The 21207-nt window shown below is 49.4% G+C and overlaps 1 protein-coding gene across 5 annotated transcripts in view; it reads left to right on the top strand.

The window, feature by feature from the left end:
• LOC137451695 (lethal(3)malignant brain tumor-like protein 3) overlaps positions 1-20672 on the top strand; it is a 61372-nt gene extending 40700 nt beyond the window's left edge. For all 5 annotated transcript variants that reach the window (XM_068159400.1, XM_068159398.1, XM_068159396.1 and 2 more), the window contains 6 exons: positions 988-1167; positions 2997-3128; positions 3752-3813; positions 6123-6289; positions 11578-11640; positions 16639-20672. In XM_068159400.1, the coding sequence (XP_068015501.1) occupies positions 988-1167; positions 2997-3128; positions 3752-3813; positions 6123-6289; positions 11578-11640; positions 16639-16767 (733 nt within the window). In that variant the 3' untranslated portion in view covers positions 16768-20672. The remainder of the gene's footprint in view (positions 1-987; positions 1168-2996; positions 3129-3751; positions 3814-6122; positions 6290-11577; positions 11641-16638) is intronic.
• Positions 20673-21207: the final 535 nt, after the last annotated feature.

Below are 21207 nucleotides of genomic sequence, written 5' to 3'. Positions count from 1 at the left end.
AGAACCTGCACTGCACTGAAATCATCTCAGGGTTTATTCTGGAGATAGTTACAGACGCAATTGCAGCTCCCTCTTGTGTCTAATCCCCAGAAAGTCTGTTTGTACCGATGCAGTCACGCATAGATAACTCACTCCAGTTTCTGCATCCCAGCATTACTGGAGGAATGGTTTGGGCTGAAATAATAACCCCAGGAACAGGATGTAGGAGATAGTTAGAGAGGGAGTGTAGGTAGATTGTTTAAGAGTGAGGAGACCTAGCTCGTGTTTTGTGCTCTGCCTTTTGATTTCTTATGTGCTCTTGGGAAAGGAAGGCTTTTCTCAATTAAACTCTTTTAAAGAGAAAGAAAACAATCTCAGCTGGGATGTCTGAAGATATATCACAAAAAGTTAGGGGTTGGAAGGGACCTGTGGAAATCTGCTGCTAAATCAGGGGCACTCACAGCAGCCTGCCCAAGATTACAGTGGCCAGGTAGGTTTGGAATCCCTCCACAGAAGGAGACTCCACAGCCTCTCTGGGCAGCCTGTTCAAGGCTCCAGCACCCTCACACCAAACAAGTTTCTCCTCCCGCTCAGATGGAAGCCCCTGGGTTTCTAGTTTGTGCCCATTGCCTCTTATCCTGTCCCTGGGCGCCACTGACACGAGGCTGTCCCCAGTCATACATAATGTAGGTGAGGGCTTTGAATTTTTCAGAGGTCAAAATTGCAGGACTCTCTTGTTTCAGGAATTATTATTCAGACCAGCAGGTTACAGAGGAGGAGCTCTTCTTGTTCCCTCAGGTGACTCTTTAGAACTATGGCTCTGGTTTCTAATTCTGCCAGGTAGTGCCCTGCTTTCCCACACCTAACACTGAGTAATAGCATCTCCCTCAGTGTTTCTGGTCTCACTTTTCCTGGGTGTCTGGAGGGGCTGTGTCTACCTGAGGCTGGTAGATCTGTATGACTTCAAACCATGCATTGTTGTCTCTCTCTCTCTTTCTCTTAACACAGCTTGGTAGGCTGCCCTTATTCTGATGTGAACCTCAACAAAGAAAACCAGTTACAGGACCGCCTGGGTGGGGACAGAGTTCCCCCTAGCAACAGCATGCAGAGAGACAAGAGCCTGGAGACTTCTACCCCATACAAACTGGGAGCAGGAGACTGTTCTCAGCGGGACTCCCCAAAGTCTTGGTGAGCTGAACCCTTTTCTGGGGGAGCAAAACCATTTGACAAGGCTGAGAACCACAGGGCTTGGCAGAGGAGCAGCAGAGCATTGAGTTTATCTGCTTGTATTATTGACCCCTGCCCCAGACACTCTTCACACAGAGCAATGCACTTTTATACCCTCAGATGCCTTAAGAGGATTCTCGGTTCCTTAATCCTGCTGCTCTGGTCACATTCCAAGGAAATTGCATTCTGTCTCCATAAATTTTTCCTTGCTGTTTCAATTTAAAATAGATTCTTTCCCTTCATTTCCTGTCCTAAAACTGTCAGCCCAGGTTGTTTTGTACTATTAAACTGTAACTGCAACCGCCCCAGCGCTGGCTGTATTAACGCTGGTAGGCAGAGTGACTGACTCTCTGTGGCACTTGGCAAACAAGTTGAGCTGCTTCAGGTGTTTTCTTGCATGAAAGTGTTGGAATTCAGTAGCACTGATGCAGACTCGGTGTTAGTTCTTGGCCCTGATGATCTCAAAGGTCTTTTCCAACTGAAATGATTCTGTGAGTGCAGGAGGCAGTTAAAGTGCGTCACGGGACAGAGCTGGACGTGGAGGCTTTTGTGAGTGTCACCTTCAGTCTCTACAAATCCTGCCCCACTGGGGCAAACTCCAGCAGCACTTTGGGTCTTTTTTGTGTATAAAATCACAGAATCCTTGTTTTTTTGGAAGACACCTTTAAGCTCATCCAGTCCAACTATTAACCCAGCACCACCAGGTCACCACTAATCCATGTCCCTCAGCACCATATCTACACAGTTTTGAAACCACTCCAGGAATGACGACTCCACACTGTCCTGAGCAGCCTGTTCCAGGCCTTGACAACCCTTCTGGGGAAGAAATTGTTCCTCATGTCCAGCCTAAACCTCCCCTGAGGCAATTTGAGGCCACTTCCTCTTGTCCTGTTGCTTATTCCTTGGGAGAAGAGACCAACTCCCTTCTGGCTCCAGCCTTCCTTCAGGGAGTTGTGGAGAGCAAGTGGGTCTCCCCTTAACCTCTTTTTCTTCAGGCTACCCCAGGAATCCCAGTTCCTTATATGTGAAGGCTTATAAACATTTAAATTTCATATGTTTGCTTAGTTTTATAACATTTGCAAGATAGATTTGGCCAGAAAAAAGGTAATACTTGTCTCCTCCCAAGCATATGTGGCCTAAGTTTGCCTCCTCCCATCCCAGAAACGTGCAGGCATCTCCACTTCCTAATTTTAAGACCAGAACTGATTGCATTTCAGTGGCACTGTTACCATAAAGCTCTCTGAGGAGCTTTGGGATTCTCCCACAGTAAATGGCCCTTTGGAATTCTAAGACATTTCTCTTCTAAGTATTTAATTTCCTGATAGTGGGAGGTCTGAATTCAATATGCAAATCTGGTAACACTCCACTGCTTGTCCTTGCTTTGACAGCTGTGTAGCTCAGTTTAGGTTTCAAACTTAGTCATGGAGCAGCTCAGTTTAAGATCAGACTCAGTCATGGGACCTCTTAAATGTTATCTGGAGTTGCCAAGATTCAAAAATCTTAAATCTCTTGATTTCACCCCAATACATGCTTCAGTGGGCTGCTTGTAGCTGCTGGAATCAGAGCTTCAGTCCACAGGGGCTGATTTATGTCAGATAATCTCTCTCAATCCACTCTGAAGAGTGAAAAACCACTTTGTACTGTGCCGGTGGTGATGGTGGCTGAGAGGAAAGCTTCTGCCACTAGATGGTAGCTGTTGCTCTGACTTCAGGGAGCAGCCAGCTTTGCTCTCCTGGAGGAGAAGAGGCCAGAGGATGTTAGCTCAGCTAATATCTTTTATCTCTTTCCAGCAAACCTACCCAAGACAGTGAAGAGTTGTGTCAAAGCAACGTTCAGAGTCTGCCAGAACAGTGTGAAAAGAGCTGCAAGAGGAGCTGGGCAGAGGAGGATTCCTCTGCGGACCCCAAAGCCAAGCGACAGAAGTAAATCAGATTTTTGTGCTGTCTGCTCATGCACTAACAGTGCTGGTGCTTAGGATACAGAGGCAGGGCTGGAAAAGATGTAAATCATGGCTTAGAACAGCCCAGTCCGATCAGAGGTTTCCAGCAGAGGGTGAATCTCCCCCTTTTCCTGCTATTGCTTTGGACCCTCTCTCCCTCCTGCTCTGGACCCTCCCCCAGGCTCTCTCCCTCTTGCTCTGGACTCTTCTCCCTCTTGCTCTGGACTCTTCTCCCTCTTGCTCTGGACTCTTCTCCCTCTTGCTCTGGACTCTTCTCCCTCTTGCTCTGGACTCTTCTCCCTCTTGCTCTGGACTCTTCTCCCTCTTGCTCTGGACTCTTCTCCCTCTTGCTCTGGACTCTTCTCCCTCTTGCTCTTCTCCCTCTCTTTCTCTTTCCTTCAGTAAACTCAGATCTGAGTCCTAGCCGTGAATTTAACAGCATGGCCCTTAGCTTAGAGAGAGAGGACAGGGATGGAGGAGTGCTACTGCTTATTTTAAGAGGAGAAAGGCTTTCTTCTGCTCCTCTGAGTCCCATTAATCTTGGTACAGAGAAGAAATTCTGTCCATTTTGTGTCTTCTGAGATGTTCTGCAATTCATGCTTTCAGGTTTGGATGCTCACGTACCTATCTAACCTTAGAGATGGTGAAGGAGGAGAGGAGTAGGCAAGGTTGGTTACTTTTTCTTCCTTTGTCTGTGTGTGTGTGCCTGTTTGTGCAGCATACTCCCAACCACCAGCAGGATTTCAGGCCTTACAACTTCCTTGGGTTTGAGTCCACAGTCAAGAGAAAGCACAGGAGGGAGGGGATGCTAGTGGTTGGTTTTCTATCTGCAAAATGGAGAGGAAGGGCAAAATTGCTTAGAAATGAAAGGCTTAATACTGTGTAGAGTGAAGCTTTGTCTTTATTAAGTGAAAAGTCAGTCCTGCACCATCTTTTGTGCCTCTGTGTGCCCTTCAGAAGTGACAAGGGGTTTTAGTTCACCAATCAGGGCCTGGTGTCAGGGCACAGTTCCCCAAAACCTGCCAGATAGTTTAAGTTCCATCCAGCCTCTTCCTTTAGACTCATTTTGGCTGGTGGCTTTAAGGCTCTCTTAAGGATGACAAAGAAAATGACAAATTGAATGGGAAAACAATGCCTATGGGGTTGGTTTGGTTTGGTTTGTGTTTTTCTGGTGTGTGACAGGTTAAGCTTTAAGAGAAGCTTTCTGCTATCACTTTAGCAAACCATATGCTTAACTTTCAGATTTACTATAAAAAGCCATTTCAGAGAACTGAGCTGACCAGGCTTTTAGGAGGATTTAACATGGTAATAAGTCTCCAATCAGAAATAGCTAAGCAGGCACAAAGTGGGACAGGTGGCTGGCTGCTTTGATTCCTCTTTCTTATTTTTTTAGCTACTCATTTTTACCTAGTGCTGACTTCTGCAGTCAGAGCCAGCTAGGGGCTGCAGTTGCAGCTGGCAGGAAGAGCTGTCTGCTCTCCCTTTCACATTCACCTTAAACAGAGAGCTGGAAGCAGTGGAGGAGGATTCTGCAGTAATCCACTGGCTTCTCATTTCCTGATTACCCAGAGCCTTCATCCCATTGACATGGAAACTATTAGAGCCCAGCTCCTGTCTCAAAGGGGAAGTAATTTGTTTAGGTCCTGGTTGAGACTCTTACCCCTGAGGATTCAGACTTAGTGAAGAGAAAGAGACAGTCTGTGGCAGAAGCAGAGCCAACCCAGCAGTATGTAAAACCTTGAGCACAAGCAGGACCTCCCACACCAGGAGGTGGGGATGAGGCCATCTGACAGCCTTCCCTGGAGCAGTGTCCTGTGCCCTGTTGTCACAAGGACCATCAGCTCCTGAGCTCAGCAGTTCTTACTGATGCTTTATTTCTTAACATCCTCCTTTTTCGGTCTCATATAGCAATAGAAGCCTGTATTTGAGGCTGTCTCAGGTCCTTTATAGGGGTGGAGGTGAGGTAAGGTGACACAGCTGGGGACAGCAGAGTGGCCTTTTGCTAGATTAAGCTTTACCTCCAGCGCTGCTTTCCCTTTGAGTGCTAAGGAGCAGGCAAATCAGACTGCAATTACTACATGTAGTAACATAAATAGTACTAGAATGCTGCTTTCCTTGGTGCTTTACACAGTGACTGGCACACCCCACAGATCCTCACACACACAGAGCCTACTAACACTGAGCAAAGCCAGCAGAGATGAGTGGTGCTGGGCATGCTGAGCCTTTCTGAAAGCAGGGATGAAATGGGAGTTCTGTGCAGCCCCAGGATGGTGCACACCCTGCAGACAGCCTGGCAGGCCAGGGGGTGAGGGGGCAGCACACGTTAAGTGCTGTAAACCAGGGGAATGTTTCCCATCTTGTTTCCACCCTCTGCTTTGCTTCCTGTTGTATAACCAGGCAAGTCCCTGTAGGACCATGACTCTGCACTCCTCCAGTGAGCTCATCAGGGAGGGGTGATTTCTGCCTTCCTTTGCCTTGATTTTTAAAGCTTCCATCACTTGTCACATGAGGAGGGAGTTGATGTCTGGAGGTAATGTGCAGCTCTCCTGGCCTGGCAGCCTCCTGGGGAGCCCAGGCCATCGGCTGGCACACGCAGGGCTCTTCACAGGCTGGCTACAGCTGGCAGCTGGAACCATGCCATTAGCTTCCAGCTGAAGATGCTGTTACCAGAACTCCTCCACCTTGTCAATAAAATGCTGCAAACATCTTCTCTGTTAGCAGCATGACATCATTTTCCAGGGAAAAGGCTAAGGAGAAAGCCAGCCTGGCAGTCTTATCTTATCTATTATTTTGCTCTCTCCTTCTTGGGAGAGTGGGAAGAACACCCTGAGAGCTCAGTCTGCCATGCAGCAGCTGTGTCTGGCCGTCTGCTCACCCTGACTTTGCTTTTCCCTCCAGCCTGTGACCCTTCCTCCTGCTTTGTTGTGCTTGCTCCTACTTGGAGCTTCTCTCTGACTCATCTTGCTTTCCTTTCCAGACCCTGGTGTGGATCTCCAGCAGGCCCTCCACCAGTCCATTTTCATGCCTTCCCTGGCCTCTAACCCGACCCACCGCCTCCATCTCAACTGGGAGAAGCACTGCAAGATCTTGCCAGAGGTCTCAGGCCTCACAACCAAACATGTGGCCAAATGGACTGTGGAAGAGGTGAGTTACCTGTTCCCTCTTTTCTTGGGGTGTGGGAATGCCAGAGCCCTCCACTTCTGGACTGCTAATTGGAAGACATCTTTATTTTCTTCCCTTTCCTAGGCAATGCTCTTCTGTTTGCTTTGCATATGCCATAGCTGACTCAGCTGGAAGTTCTGCCCAAGTCCCTTTGTAAGGGAGGGGAAGGATCCCTATTAACCCTCTGGTGTCCATAGATTGTTTTTCCCCACCCCGAATCAGATTCCCTCTTTTACTTTGTTTGTTTACCCCTTGATCTCTTAGTTCTCAGGCCTGACTCCTGCCTCTGACAGCTGATCCCTTTCTCTCCAATATCCCTCCCCCTGTGCTGTGACTTTGCTGCTGATTCACTTTTACATTGCAGATAATTCCCCAGCGCTCTGCGTGCCCACTCCTCCTGCCTCTCCCTGCCTGCTTCCCCTGGAATAAAACTGCCCACAGCCTGACCTGGTTTCTGACAGCAGTAGCTGCGTGGCTGGGGACGTGTCTCTGCAGTCCTAGCTCTTGAGTTGTCTCCTGTAATTAGGTGGCATGTAAAAAACTTGGTCTCTTTTGTGTGCTGAGTAGTTGGTTTTTGCCTGGATGCCTTGGGCATAAATAATATTTGTGGCTCCTCTGGGGAAGCAGTGACAGCTCGGATCCCGCCGCCTAATCGCAGGCCCTTTAGTTCCAGGGACGTGTGCTGTGATGTGCTGGCAAGGATGGAGGTAAACTGCAAAGCAGGGAAAAGTGCTGCTCTCCATGAGGCACAGAGCACCTTCAGAGACTTTTCCAAAGTGCATTTTCCCCCCAAGTGCCTCTTGTATCACATAAATCCAGGCTTGGCTTTGCTCTTCGTGCTGGAGAGCTGCTCGGGGACAGGAGGGATTGCAGCGCCACAGGAGACAGGAACCACAGCAGTGGTGAAGGGTGAAGCCATTAGGGTTGCTGGGTTGAAAGTGGGACCTTTTGTTTTGTTGTGTTGTTGTTATTATTGATATTATCACCATTGCTATTCTTGTTGGGGTTATTATTAGGTTTGGAACTTTGGTGTTTGGGGAGCTTTGTGCTTTTTTGCTTCTTTTCAGGTGATGAAAATGAATTTGAGCTAAATTCATAGCAAGAAAGAAAGATAAAAACAAACCCCAAAATCCCTCTGAAAGATTTGCTTGGCTGTTTGGACCCTTCTGTAGAAAAAGCTTCCAATGGTTTTTTTCCAAGAGGCCTTTTAGGAACTCATTAAAGGCAGAAGCACTTAATCCCCCTGACATGAAAATCAGAATCTCTTTGTTTTGGGTAAAATATGGAGGCTTGGCTCATGGAAGAACAGAGGCAGGATACCAGCCAAATAAAATTTGTCCTTTGCAGTTGACCTTTAAAGTGACTGCTGGGTAAATTTAACTGAGATGTTAGTTTGATAATGGCTGAAGGTAAGCAGGGAGCACAGGGCATGAAGGCAGGGCGCTGAATATAGCGATTCCAACCCCAGAATACATTGAGCTGTGCTCTGTGCTGCGGCTTGGTGAAGTTTTGACTGCCCAGAGGAGTGTGAATGGCACATTAAAGAGATCAGCCTGGGCACCACAATGGACTGGCCAAAGTCATTAGGGCTCTGGGTTTGAATTTCAGTAAAGTGGCTCTGGTTTTGCAAATTACCTTCATCAGGAGCTCCCCTAGGGATCAATTGGGCCTCTCTTGCAGGGGCAGGATGTGCAGTGAAATGTAGCTGCAGGTCTGGAAGATGAAAGCAGCAGGACTTGGTGTGTTGCTCAGTCCGGAGTAGGTTTGATCTGTCGGCATTGGGGCTCCTAATATCTTCCTTCGGGGCAAACATTTGCCTTTGGGTTGTGCTTTGAACTCTGCTGCACAAAAGGAGGCCTTTCTGCTGATCTGAAACAAGAGCAGTGGGAGGGGGGTTACAATCCTCCTTTGGTTGCAGAGTGCAGAAGTGGTTTTATTTTAGAAAAACCCACATTAAGGGGAAAAAAAAAATGTTGCTTTAATTCTCTGTTGGATGCAGAGAGCTGAAGTGGTGGAGCAGCAGCAGTGTTTTGGGGCCCTCCAGCTAAGAAACACTTGGTGACACAGAATACTCAACTAGAGCAGTTACTTGAGTGCAGCTTTGTTGTTTATTGAAAGCTTCCAGTCGTGTTTGCAGAGCTAGGGAAGGATGTTGAGTCACACAAGAACATGAATGTGTGCTGGAGTTGTATTGCTCCTTAGTTAGTCCTGCACTGGGTGCTAATAGCTTGTTGGAGGCTGCCACAGAATCATTTTGGTTGGAAAAGACCTTTAAGGTCACTGACTCCAACCATTCTCTAACTCTACCAAGGCTGATGCTGTACCATGTCCCTCAGCACCACTTCTCTGCAGCTCTGAAACACCTCCAGGGATGAGGATTCAGCCACCTCCCTAGGGAGCCTGTTCCAGTGTTTGAGAACCCTTGCAGTGAAGAAGTTTCTTCTAATGTCCAACCTAAGCTGCCCCTGGTGCAGCTTGAGGCTATTTCCTCTCATCCTGTCACTTATTTTTTGCTTAGGGTCAACACACAAAGTCAGTAACAGTTTGGGGTGGTTTTGACCAGGAAGGTTTTGACCCCCAGAAGGTGTTCTGGGGAAGTTCTGCATGGGACACTTCCCTGTCCTTGTGCTAATTGCTGGTACATTGGTAAATCCCAGTTAACTCCAGCTCCTCTCTGTGCAGTCTCAGGAGGTGGTGTCAGTTCTGCTGCAGCTTGATGTTAACAGGGTGCTGCATGAGGCCACCTCCCAACTGCACCAGCAAGGTCCAGCACTGTGCTGATTCAATACACCACACATCTGGGACTCCAGCAGCACCTTCCATGTGCTGTGTGGAGTTTCTAAGGTGCTCTCAGAATATCAGCTTAAAGCTCATCTAGGCCAATCCCCCTTCAGTGAGCAGAGTCATCTGCACCTAGAGCAGGTTGCTCAGAGCCCTGTCCAGCTTGACCTTTCCCTTTGTTTAGAGCTTCACTGCCACCATTGTGGGGCTGTGCTGGTTTCCTCCAGCCCCTGGTGTCACTGTGTTTTGGCCTTGTACACCTGAGGCTCTCTTGTTCCTCATCTGCCACATCTTGGTTTGGGGGCTCTCCTCCACCAGCAGTGGTGGGCCAGGCAGGTTGCTGCAGCACGGTGGAACCCAGGGTCTGGCTCACATCCTGGGGACCTTCTCTGCTGTATTCTCTCTCCTCCTGCATCCCCTCTCTCCCTCTTTTTTTCCATTTCTGGCAAGCCCCAGGACTCCTGTTTGTTTAAAAGGCCAATTCTGTGGTACAGGATGCTTGCAATGTCTCTACAAATGGCATCTGGAACAGATCAAAGGCCTGTCACTCGGTGTGGGTGACAGTAGCCAGCAGCAGTAGTGCAGGGAAGGACACAGGAGCAAGGCAAGCTCAGATCATTCCCTGGAGATGTCTAGCAGCCTCTCCATACCACAGGCACTAAAGGACCCTTATCAGCTTGTCCTGGGGGTCCAACTGTCTCCATTCTGGAAGGCAGCAGACCCTGCAGAAGGAATGTCATTTGTGCTTTAATTATGAGGAGGTGGGGGTGGGGCTCCAAAGGCAAATATTTTGTTACTTGTTTAGAATGGGGGTTTGCAGAGGAAAAGTTGGAGTCACTGCCTGATGGAACTGTGGATTTTAGGGGTTCCCTTTAAAATGTAGCTGTCCCTGCCAACAGAGGAAAGGGGCAGCACGCAAGAGGGATGCTCTGCTCGCAGCTTACATAACAAACCATGAGACTCCTTCACCAAAAATCAGCTTCTGCCGGGGTAGAGCAGAACCAGAGGGCACACTGAGAGCTTTTCCTGCGTGGCTGGAGCAGGGGGAAGGAGATGAATGCTAGTCAAGTGGTGGGATCAGCTGGAGCTGCAGTGAGGTGATTTAGGAGAGCGCCTGCCCTGCCGAGTGCCGGGGAAGCTCGTGCTTGGCAGCGACCCCTCCTCACTGTTTGTGTTCATGGGAGGGATGTCACATCTGCTCTAGCTCAGGGAAATGTGCCTGGTGAAACAAGAGCTGCTCCTGCAAGGGAGCATCCAATTAGCACGAGATGTTTGATCTGATTATGCCTCGATATACAAATCTTCTCTGAGCCAGCGAAGCTGCAGCTGGAGAAGACAATGCAGATTAGGCCATCCTCCGGTGCGCTCGGGCCCGCTCCTCACGCTGCTCACGCTTACATAACGGGATCCCAGGGCTGCTCGCCTGGCCCCAGGGAGATTATTCCAAATGTTAAGATGTCCTGCTCAGAAAGGCTTTTTTTTTCCTCCATGTGAGATGTAAAAATAGCTTCTAGCCCTGTTGGTTCCCTGGATCCTCTGCACCCACCAGGGGTTAAATAAACCTCCTTCCCTCCCCAGCTCTCCTGCCGTCAGTCCGTCGCCAATCCAGCAGGGCTCATTTGGTTTATTTTGTCTCTTAAAGGCAGAGAGGCAGAGAGCTGTTTGGATTGGAAAAGACCTTTAAGACTGTCGAGACCAACCAGTCTCTAACTCTACTAAGGCTGGGGCCAAACCCCACCACATCCTCAGCACCACATCTCTGTCTCTTTGAAACACCTCCAGGGATGGAGATTGAACCTCCCTGGGCAGCCTGTTCAAGTCTTTGAGAACCCTTTCAATGAAGTTTCTTTTAATGTCCAACCCAAACCTCTGGTGGTGCAACTTGGTTCAAGCCTTGATCTTCAGGAAAACATAAGCAAGAGAGATGATTCTGCCCTGGTGTGTCCAGCTTGAGCCCCCAACACAAGAAGGACATGGAAGTGTTAAAGTGGGTTCAGAGAGATGGTCAGAGGGCTGGAACCCTTCTGCTATGAGAACAGGCTGAGAGAGTTGGGGCTGTTCAGCCTGGAGAAGAGAAGGCTGCAGGGACACCTTAGAGCAGCCTTCCAGTTTTTGAAGGGGGCTACAGGACTTTTTTGGAGGGCCTGTGGTGACAGGACAAGGGACCATGGTTTGAAACTGGAGCAGGGTAGATTTAGGTTGGACATTAGGAGGAAGTTCTTTACTATGGAGGTAGTGAAATACTGGAGCAAGCTGCTTAGGGAGATGTGGTGGAGGCCCCATCCCTGGAGACATTCAAGGTCAAACTTGATGTGGCCTTGGGGTTGTCCCTGCTCACTGCAGGGGAGTTGGACAAGATGCCCTTTGAGAGTCCCTTCCAACCAGATGCGTTCTGTGACTCTCTGTAGAGCTCTCATACAGAAACCAGCCCATTTGGCTTGCTGCTGTGCCGTTTTAATGGTGCCATTTCCATGTTTCTGCCATTCTAGGTGGTCAGCTTCATCCAGCGTTTGCCTGGCTGCAAAGAGCACGCCTCGGTTTTCAGGGAGGAGGTAAGTCCAGCCTGCCCCAACCCTGTGCCCTGCCCCTGGCAGGTCCCATGGCAGTGAGGTGGCCTTGGGTGGGCCCCATGGCTCTGGAGTTACAGCACAGATTGCAGAGCCAGCCTGGCCCTTGGCATTAAGGAGCCTGTGGCATTTAGGAGGCAGCTTCGGCATGGAGCTGAATTCCAGCATGGCTAATTGCATTCTGCTGCTTTACATTTCCCCTGCGGTTCCAATCACTGAGCTTATGCTTGACATCCTGTCTTGGACTGTTGTGCAGTGGGTTTGGCATCCTTCTAAAGATGTCCTGTTGGAATGGTGCAGTGAAGATCTCATCTGCTCCCTCTGATGAGCACAGATGCCTGCTCCTCTTGGTGAGGCTGGCACTCCTAGGGTTTCCCAGGAATTGCTGGCTTTTCCCCATGGGTGAGGTGAGAGCAGGAGGGGAGCCTTGCCTCTGACAGTGTGTCCAGCATGGCCATGTGTTGGCCTGGACTGTGTTGGGGATTAGTGTTAGGCTTAGGGTGAACCTATGGCTACTGAGAAGCCTCAGCAGGCACAGGATGTGGCTGTCCTGGTTTTTAGCACACCTCTTTGCCTGGATCATAGACACTTAGTTCCTGTTGGGTGCTTCAGCTTCCAGTTATTTTGCAGGCATGACTTGGAGGCTCTTCATCAGCCCCTGATTAATTCACACAGACATCCCTCCCCCTCTGTCATCCCAGCTCTGATAGTAGGAATCTACAAGGACCTCGTGGGCAGTGCAGCGGTGCCTCCCTTAACCAGACCCTTAGGACATTCCAAAATCAGCACTAACTCAAGGTCACACTTCTAAAACACACAGGGCCAGAAGAGGAAAAATAAAGCCAAACTCTCTCTGTTTTGGAGTTAAATTGAAAATAATTCAGTTTAGCAGGGAAACAAAGGCTTCCACAGCATCAGCAGAGCACAGCCCATGAGTGATCATCTGGTTTAGACTGAGGCAAAGCTCTGCACATGGTGGTGACTGTAAAGGGCAGGTTTTTGATAGATGACTGCTCCCCAGAGCTGGCTGCCTTTCAGGATGAATCAGGCTGTGATGCACTTGATGGGATTTATGTATCTGTAGTTTGTTTTCCTGTCTTTTAAAGAACACACAGACAAAGTAGGTGAAGGGAGGGGATTCTGCCCCTCTGCTCCACACTGAGCTGAGACCCCACCTGCAATACTGGGTGCACCTTGAGCCCCCAACACAGGAAGGACATGGAAGTGCTAGAGTGGGTTCAGAGGAAGCCACAGGTATGGTCAGAGGGCTGGAACCCTTCTGCTACAAGGACAGACTGAGAGAGTTCAGCCTGGAGAAGAGAAGGCTGCAGGGAGACCTTAGAGCAGCCTTCCCATATTTGAATAGGGGCTACAGGAGTGCTGGGGAGGGACTTTGGACCAGGGCTTGTAGTGATAGACCAGGGGGCAATGGCTTCAAACTGGAAGAGGCTTGATTTGGACGTTAGGAAGAAATTCTTCCCTGTGAGGGTGGTGAGGCACTGGAACACATTGCCCAGAGAAGCTGTGGAGGCTCCAAGTGTTTAGGGCCAGGGCAGACAGCCTTGAGCAGCCTGGGCTGGTAGGACATGCCCTTGCCTGTGGCAGGTGGTTGGAACTAGATGATCTTTAAGGTCCTTTTGAACCCAAACAATCCTATGAAAATAAAAGAACTGGAGGCTTGTGACCAGAGCAGTTGATGTAACTCCAGTGCACTGCTGTTCCATGGGCTAGAGTGAGAACAGTGAAAGCTATCCAAATGAGCCAGTCTGCCAGGGTAGCTGAGAGGAAAAGCTGCATCCTGATTTCTAGTGAAGATTATTGGGAGGTGAGAGTTTGGGAGGCAAGATGCAAGTAGCAAAGCTTCCTTCTAGCCACAGTTCACACAGGTCCTGCACACAGTGGCTGCATTCTGGTGCAGAGAGCACCCTGGCCACGTTCTGTTTCAATAGCTGACCTTCTGCAGGCCCAAAAGATGATTTCTTACCCTAGCTGAGAAGGGCTTGGGTTGTTTTCCAGATTTATGCTCAAAGCAAAGTGTCACTTTGGAATGAAAACCCTTTTAGCAGTTTGGCTTTGGCCAGAACTGAGGTGAGAGTGACAGGACTGCTGAGCCCCACCCGTGCTGCCCCTCAGCTGTCATCAGCCCTCTGAGTGCTTGTGTTTGGGATAAATAAATCCCTTGCAGACTTCTCTTGCTGGGGGGGTGGGGGTGGGGAGCAGGAGAAGCCACTGCTTACATTAGGACTGAAGAGAACAAATTGTGCACAGGATTTTTTTTTATGAAAACCCATCCAAAAAAGATGGAACAAAGAAATGAATAATGAAGCACAGGCAGTGATCCTCTGCCTGTTCCTAGGGTCCAGCTCAGGGAAGGTCTGGTTAAAATAAGCATCTTTGAGGCAATGCAGTGAAAATTAATCATAGTGATAATGTTGGACACAAAAGCCTTTGGAAATGGCAGGGCTGCTTTCCAGCAGTTTGCTGCTGCTCTCAACTCTGTGGCAGTATTCTGCTGCTCTCAAGTCTGTGTTGCTGAGTTCAAGCAGCAGTCCCCTCGGTTCAAGCTGGTTTGAACATGCCCCTTGCAGGAGTGACGACTCCTAAATAAGATGCAAGGGTGTTGTGTGGCCATCTGTGGCCTGGGAGCACTGCTGTCATTGCCAGGGTGCACACTGGGAGGTTGAGTAACTTACCAAACAGAGCCTTTGAGGTTAGAGAAGGGGAAAGCCATTCTCCTGGCTGCCAGCTCTTTGCTTTGATTGCATATTTGCCCAGGTTTATTAAGCATTTCCTCTTCCACCAAACAACTTCTAGCTGGGAAGGCAACAGAACCAGAGGAACTCTTACTCTGGCTGAGTTGAGTGCCCTGTGTTGTCTGCTGCCCTGGTGAACACAGAATAGTTTGGGTTGGAAGGGACCTCCAAGGGTCATCTAGTCCTGTGGTGAGCAGGGACATCCTCCACTAGATCAGGTTGGTCAGTGCCTTGTCGAGCCTGACCTTGAATATCTCCAGGGATGGGGCCTCAACCACCTCCCTGGGCAACTTGTTGCAGTGTTCCACCACCTTCATGGTGCAGAACTTGTTCCTAAAGCTACTCTAATTTCAAACCATTGCCCTTCATCCTATCTCTGCAGGCCTTTGCAAACAGTCCCCCTGCAGCCTTCTTGTAGCCCCCTTCAGATCCTGAAAGCTGCTATTAGGTCTCCCCAGGGTCTTCTCCAAGCTCCCAACCCCAGCTCCCACAGCCCATGCTTGAAAGAGAGATGCTCCAGCCCCCTGTCATTCTCAGTCTCTGTAAGTGGGCTTCAGTGAAATAATTTAGGGAGACACAGACTATTTGTGTGTCCATTCATCTCTGGCTTCTTCCCTGCAGCCTTTGGGGTTTATATTCTTCATACCTGTGTTGTCCCTGTGGACATTCTTGTCAAGCCAAGGAAATTTTTAACAACTTCTTAAAAGAACATGTTACAGTTTCACTTGCTGCAACCTAGGGCATCCTGTATATTCACCAGGTAGTAGCTTTCTCCCTTGCTTACTTTGAATCTAATCAGGTTATCTCCTTGCTGATGGATTAAGGGATTGTAAATCCAGGCAGATTAAGTGTCTCTGGATGCCTTGGCTTATATAGCACATGATCTCTTTTACCATGTGCTGAGCAAGTTCATTTCACACAATCACAGGATGTTAGGGGTTGGGAGGGACCTCAAAAGATCACCCAGTCCACCCCCCCTGCCAGAGCAGCATCACCTCAGGCAGGTCACACAGGAATGCACCCAGGTGGGTTTTGAATGTCTCTACAGGAGGAGACTCCACAGCCTCTCTGGGTAGCCTGCTCCAGGGCTCTGTCACCCTCTCAGTGAAAAGGTTTTTCCTTATATTCATATGGAACCTCCTCTGCTCCAGGTTGCAGCTGTTGCCCCATGTCCTGCTACTGGACATCACTGAGCAGAGCCTGGCTCTGTTCTCCTGACACTGCCCTGCACATCTTTAGCAACATTGATTTAGTGTTGTTCACAACAGTTTTACAAGCACCTCCTGTTTCTCCTTTAAACAGAGGCTTGGTGTCTGTGGACATAGCATGTCCTAGTTGGGAGAGTAGCCAGAAGTTCACATCTCAGGAATTTTTCTCACCTGTAAGGCTTTGAACAGAGCTGACCAAAACAAAAAGATGAAAAAGGATGTTTGGCTTCACATTTTACCTTGAGCAGCTGTAAGAGGGTCTGAAGAGTCTCTGCAATAGCAGTGTGACCGCACCAAGGGATGGTGATTCTATGTTTCTAATCATCCTAGATCAGTGTAATCTATTAATTCTTGGATAGCTGCCTCCTGAAGACTCATGTTCTGGATTTTCTGATCTAATTTCTGGCCACAGATTGTGCACAGGCTGTAGGACTTGTGACACAGTTGTTGGCTTTTTAGAGCAATTACAGGGAACAGAACATCTGATGAACAGGCATCTTCCTCATGGTCTCTCCATAAGCCTTGCCCACACTCAGGCTTCTCTACTGAAGAGTACAAGGGCTGCTGATCTAGTTGGGGATAGGATAGGATAGGATGGGATAGGATAGACCAGGTTGGAAGAGACCTTTGAGATCGAGTCCAACCTATCATCCAACACCATCTAATCAACTAAACCATGGCACCAAGCACCCTATCAAGTCTCCTCCTAAACACCTCCAATGATGGTGACCCCACCATCTCCCCAGGCAGGATGTCCCTGCTTCCTGCAGGGAGCTGGACAAGATGACCTTTGAGGGTCCCTTCCAACCCAGTGCAATCTGTGGATGAGGTTGGACACCCTTGGAAAGGCAGCATGGCTGGGAAGCAGTTCATACGGGGATGGGTGGGCAAAACACAAGGTTTCAGTTTTCAGCCCTGTGTTTGTACTTGGATTCCTCAGTTCAAAGTGCCTTGTTTAAACCAAGCACCAGAAGTGAGGATCCTGCCTAATCTGTCTCCTCCCTTGTGTTTCCAACCTTTAGCAGATAGATGGTGAAGCCTTCCTGCTCCTGACCCAGAGCGACTTAGTGAAAATACTGGGTATCAAGCTGGGTCCTGCCTTGAAGATCTACAATGCCATCCTCATGTTCATGACTGCAGAAGACAACTGAGAAGAAGCCCTTTGGCAGAGCCCAGGAGGAACTGGCAGGTCTTGAAGTGAGGGCATTGCGAGGCTGACAGAGTAGGACTGGGATAGATGTTGAGGGTTTCTTGCTTTTTAGGTAGGACTTAATGGAAATATTTTTGAGGACATGGGAAATCCTGCCACAGTCTGGAATTCAGGGCAGCTTCACTTCCAAGAAGAGGATATTATTATTGTTATTACATTTTGTAACTTGGGTTTGCTATATCAATCTCTTTTGGAGATCTAGAAGAAACCTCCAGTTCTAAGGGGAATCCAGAGGGGAACGTTGGTGGAGCTGCAATGGCAAGAGGAAGGCCTGGAGTCCAGTGACTGCTGTGTGTGCAGTGCCTGAAAGAGAGACTGGCTGGTCACCAGCACTGCTCATTTAGCCTCTCTGTGTAAGGAAGTAGGAAAAAGATGCACTTCAGAGCAACCCACCTGTGTCCTTCCACTCTGTGACTCCAGAGATGACCTTCACAGGACTGACTTTCCAACTCCAGCTTCTCCTGCTGCTCCTTATGCCTTTGGCTACTGGGCTGCTGATGCCACAGCAGAAGAGTGGCACAGGGAAATGGTTTCCATCATCAATGGCTTGTGTCCTGCAAAATGTTCTCATGTGTGTCACCAGAGAGCAGGAGACAAACCCTGTGTAGATGAGCTATGGGTAGACAGAGATCTCTGGTGAAGATGTCTCCCACAGGGCACTGAGAGATTTCTTTTGCTGTACTTCTCCCATCAGTGCTTTTGTGCAGCTGCTGCTGGACCAGGAGCACCTTGGGGCAAAATGGCACAATCAGGAGGACTTGGGAGTTTGGTGGATTCATTCTTGGCCTCTTTCCTGTCAGCAGTGGCCAGCACATTCCTGCAGATGCAGACACAGCTCCTAGACACAGTTTGGCTTTTCTTTTTAAGCAGTCAAAACTCATGGACACTTCAGTTCTGTGGCCTTGTCAGGCTTTAGTCTGTGCTACCAAAGGGTCAGTGAGCTGTCAGAGCAGGGCTCTTCTGTCTCTCTAGTGGCCAGGCAGGCAGAGCACCCAGGGGAGTGAGTCTGGAGGGGAGCTGGGTCTGAGCAGACAGCAAAACAAGCTAAGAATGCTCAAAGAGAGCTGAGCTGTGTCAGGGAGGAAGCAAAGCTTGTGGCTGCATCTCTGTGCATGCAGCCTGTGCTCTCCTGGCCTGAGGGGAGCAGGAATATTTCAGAGCATCATTTCTTGGTCATGCACCTGGGGCTGCCATGCCCTGGCTGGAGGATTTCCACACCCTTCTTCCAGAGCCCTCCTCTTCCAGTGGAAGCCCTGGAAGCAGCAATGAGCCCTGCTGGGGCTGTGCTGTCTGTTCCCGTCCATGCCTGGCAGCTGGCTAGCTCATAACTCTTCCTCTGGCCACTCTCCCTGATGGGTATTTGGCTTTCTGGAGTGCAGCTAGAAGCAGCTGAGCTAGGGAAGCCTTTTTCCCCACTTCAGAGCTGCCAGGCTGAACCCTCTGTCTGTGAACCCTGAGTGTGTGTACCCAGTGCTGCTGGGGGCAGGGCTGCCATCAGTCTCTGGCTGCTGCATGATGAGATGTGACCCATCTCTGGGGACCTCAAAATCCTTCCTAGCTGGCATCTTTGTCACCAGTGCTGTTGCTGTAGGCCCAGCCCTGCAGCTTCTCTGGGAGCTGCTGGGAACAGAACGAGCACACTGTCCATGACTGTGCAGTGACACAAGGAGCGTGCTTGGGCTTCCTTCCCTCATCACTCCATGTCCTTTGGCCAGCCTTCCAGCTGCTGAGGAGCAACCTGTGACTTGCCTAAAGCAGAAAGCTCCTTAAAATTGTCAGCAGAGCAGAATCCACACTGCAGAAGCCATTGTGTCCTGCATTCCTGTACAGAGCAGTTTGTCTCCATGCATTGTGGTTTTGTAGAAGGTGTTGAGGAGCTGAAGCCTTCCACAGAGAGAAGATAATGTTGGGGGTGGGGGGAGATAGTTAACAGCTGAGACATTACATAGCAGCCAGGCAGCTGCAGGAGAGTGTTTAATGCAGTGTTAAGGACTGAAGCTATGAATTAAGGTATGAATTTAATTTATTGCAATACATTGCAGTAGGCTAACCAGGATATTCACCCAAGAGTCAGGTTCCTTCATGCCTCTGCACCTCCAGTGTCAGTGCACAGAGTGGAATCGTCAGTGGCATGTCCTGGGCTCTGACACAAGTTGCCTTCTAGGCAAAGCTAAATTGGTTCCTGACAACTGGAGCAGAGGATCCTTGGCTGGACTGTTCTGTTCCTGGCTTTTCAGTACTGTGCTAAAGAGCCCTGAGCCCTTCTTTGCTCCAGTGTCCCCTTGCTGTGACACCTAGCCAGGTGGGGTTTTACTTCGCGCTTGTTTCTAGCAAGCAGATCCTGCCAGGTTTTCTGTTTTGCCTCCTTCCTTCGGGAGAGCGAGCTGGGGGACAGCAGATCACCTCCAGCAACAAAGCAACATAGGAGATTATTTCCTCTCCTTTTACTATATATAGATAGAGGATGAAGAGAATCAGAGAAACAAGCAGTCAGATTCTAGTCACTGAAATTATTCAAACAGAAGTCTTTAATCCTTGAGGCTTCCAAGCCAGCTGGATCGGAGCTGAAAATGCGTACTTGGAGGGTGTTCAGTGACAGAGTGTAGTGCTCTCAGCAAGGAGGAAGGAGGAACCCTTTTAGGGCTGGAAGGAGGAGGAATGTGCTTCTTGTGCCTTTTTTTTTTGCAACCCAATAATTGTCTTTGCAGAGCAAGCAAGAATGTGCACACATCTATTAGCAACTCCTTTCCCAAATATAGCTGCAGTCGCCTAAAACCCAGCGGCTTCACTGCCAGGCAGGGGCAGAAGCATTGCCAGTGTCTTCACCAGCCTCACTTACAGCTCCCTCATACTTACAAGACACAAAAACCAGCTCGACCAGCTCCTCCTCTAGCCCCATAACTCAGGAGCTCCTTGGTTGCTGAGGGTCTGTCAGAGGCGGCTCGGGGCCACGTCCCTGCTGCCAGCCTCTGCCTTCGCCTCGGCCTGAGCTGCAAATGCCTTTGATTTGTCTGATGCCTTGCTGTTGTAATTTGAAACATGCACTTTGAAGCAGAAAGTCAAAAGTTGTAGCTGTGTGGTGAGCACAGCTGAAACTGGTTAATGCCACTTGGGGTTGGGAGGCTTTTGTTGTCTGCTGAATGGCAGCAGAAGTCATTGGCCAAAGAGAGCCCAGGAGTGACTTAGGGAAATCTAAGCTGTGACTGGGGCTGTGAGGGGGAAGTCTCAGCTCTCAGTTGAAGCTGAGCTTTATGCCTGGGTATTTTTGTTGTTCCTGTATCCCTGGGTTTGAAATCCAAAAGGATCACATCTTTTCTCCTGGGTTGAAATTCTCCTGTTTAAAATGCCTCAGCAGCATCACCGGTGCTCAGCCTTGTAATCCAGAAGCAGCACATTTGCCTTCTGGGTAAGGAATCACATTAAAGTTGGAGAGAAGGGTTTGGCAACCCTGATAGCAAGCCTCTAACAACCCAAAGGGAAGGGGAAAAAAAATCAAAACCCTAAAGCCCTGAACCACCCAGCCTGGGGGATAAGCTAGTTCAGCTGGAGAAGATTTCCTGCCTGCGACTTTCATGCCCTGCTTAGGGATTTATCCCACAGCAAGCTTTAAAGTTTGTGACATCCTCTGAGTCATGTGAGGAGCTGGCTTACTTCTGAAATTCCTCTTTACTTGAACTGGGAACACGTGGAGGGAACAGGAACGTGCTCCCATCCCCTGGGTCCAGCCTCTGAGATGTTTGCCTGCTCTAAACCAAACACAGGCTGGAGGGTTCTGACCCTGGCTGTGACGTTGCACTCCACCGATGCTTCCTTCTGGAAATGTGAATAAAAGTAATATAAGTTCCACCCTGGCTGCTGCTTTCTGGGCTTGGGGCTGGCCCCACCGTGTGTGCTCCCAGCCCTGAAGGGCTGTCAGTGGGGGGGGGGGGGTTGGTCAGCATGGAGGTTTATCCCCTTTTCCCCCCCTGATGCTGGCTGCATTTTCTTCCTTCACCTCTTTCATCAGGCAGAGCTCTCCATGGTTTGGACACAGGACAAGAGCAGCCTTGGCCAGCATCATCCACTGAGGCTGTACCTGATGCCCTGATTCCAGGCTCTCCTCTGCTGCTGACATTAATCATAGAACTGTAGAATGGTTTGGGTTGGAAGGGACCTGAGAGATCATCTAGTTCCAACCCCCCTGCCATGGACAGGGACACCTCCCTCTGGACCAGGCTGCTCCAGGCTTCACCCAACCTGGCCTTGAACACCCCCAGGTTGGGGGCAGCCATGACCTGCCTGGGCAGCCTGTTCCAGTGCCTCACCACCCTCACTGTCAACAATTTCTTCCTAAAATGCAATCTAAATCTCACCTCTTCCCTTACCCTATCACTCCAAACCC

This window comes from Melanerpes formicivorus, unplaced genomic scaffold (assembly GCF_026170545.1).
Source record: "Melanerpes formicivorus ecotype bairdi unplaced genomic scaffold, bMelFor1.0.p_v2 SCAF_45, whole genome shotgun sequence".
Classification (NCBI taxonomy): Eukaryota; Metazoa; Chordata; class Aves; order Piciformes; family Picidae; genus Melanerpes; species Melanerpes formicivorus.
This window is presented reverse-complemented; position numbering and strand designations above follow the sequence as displayed.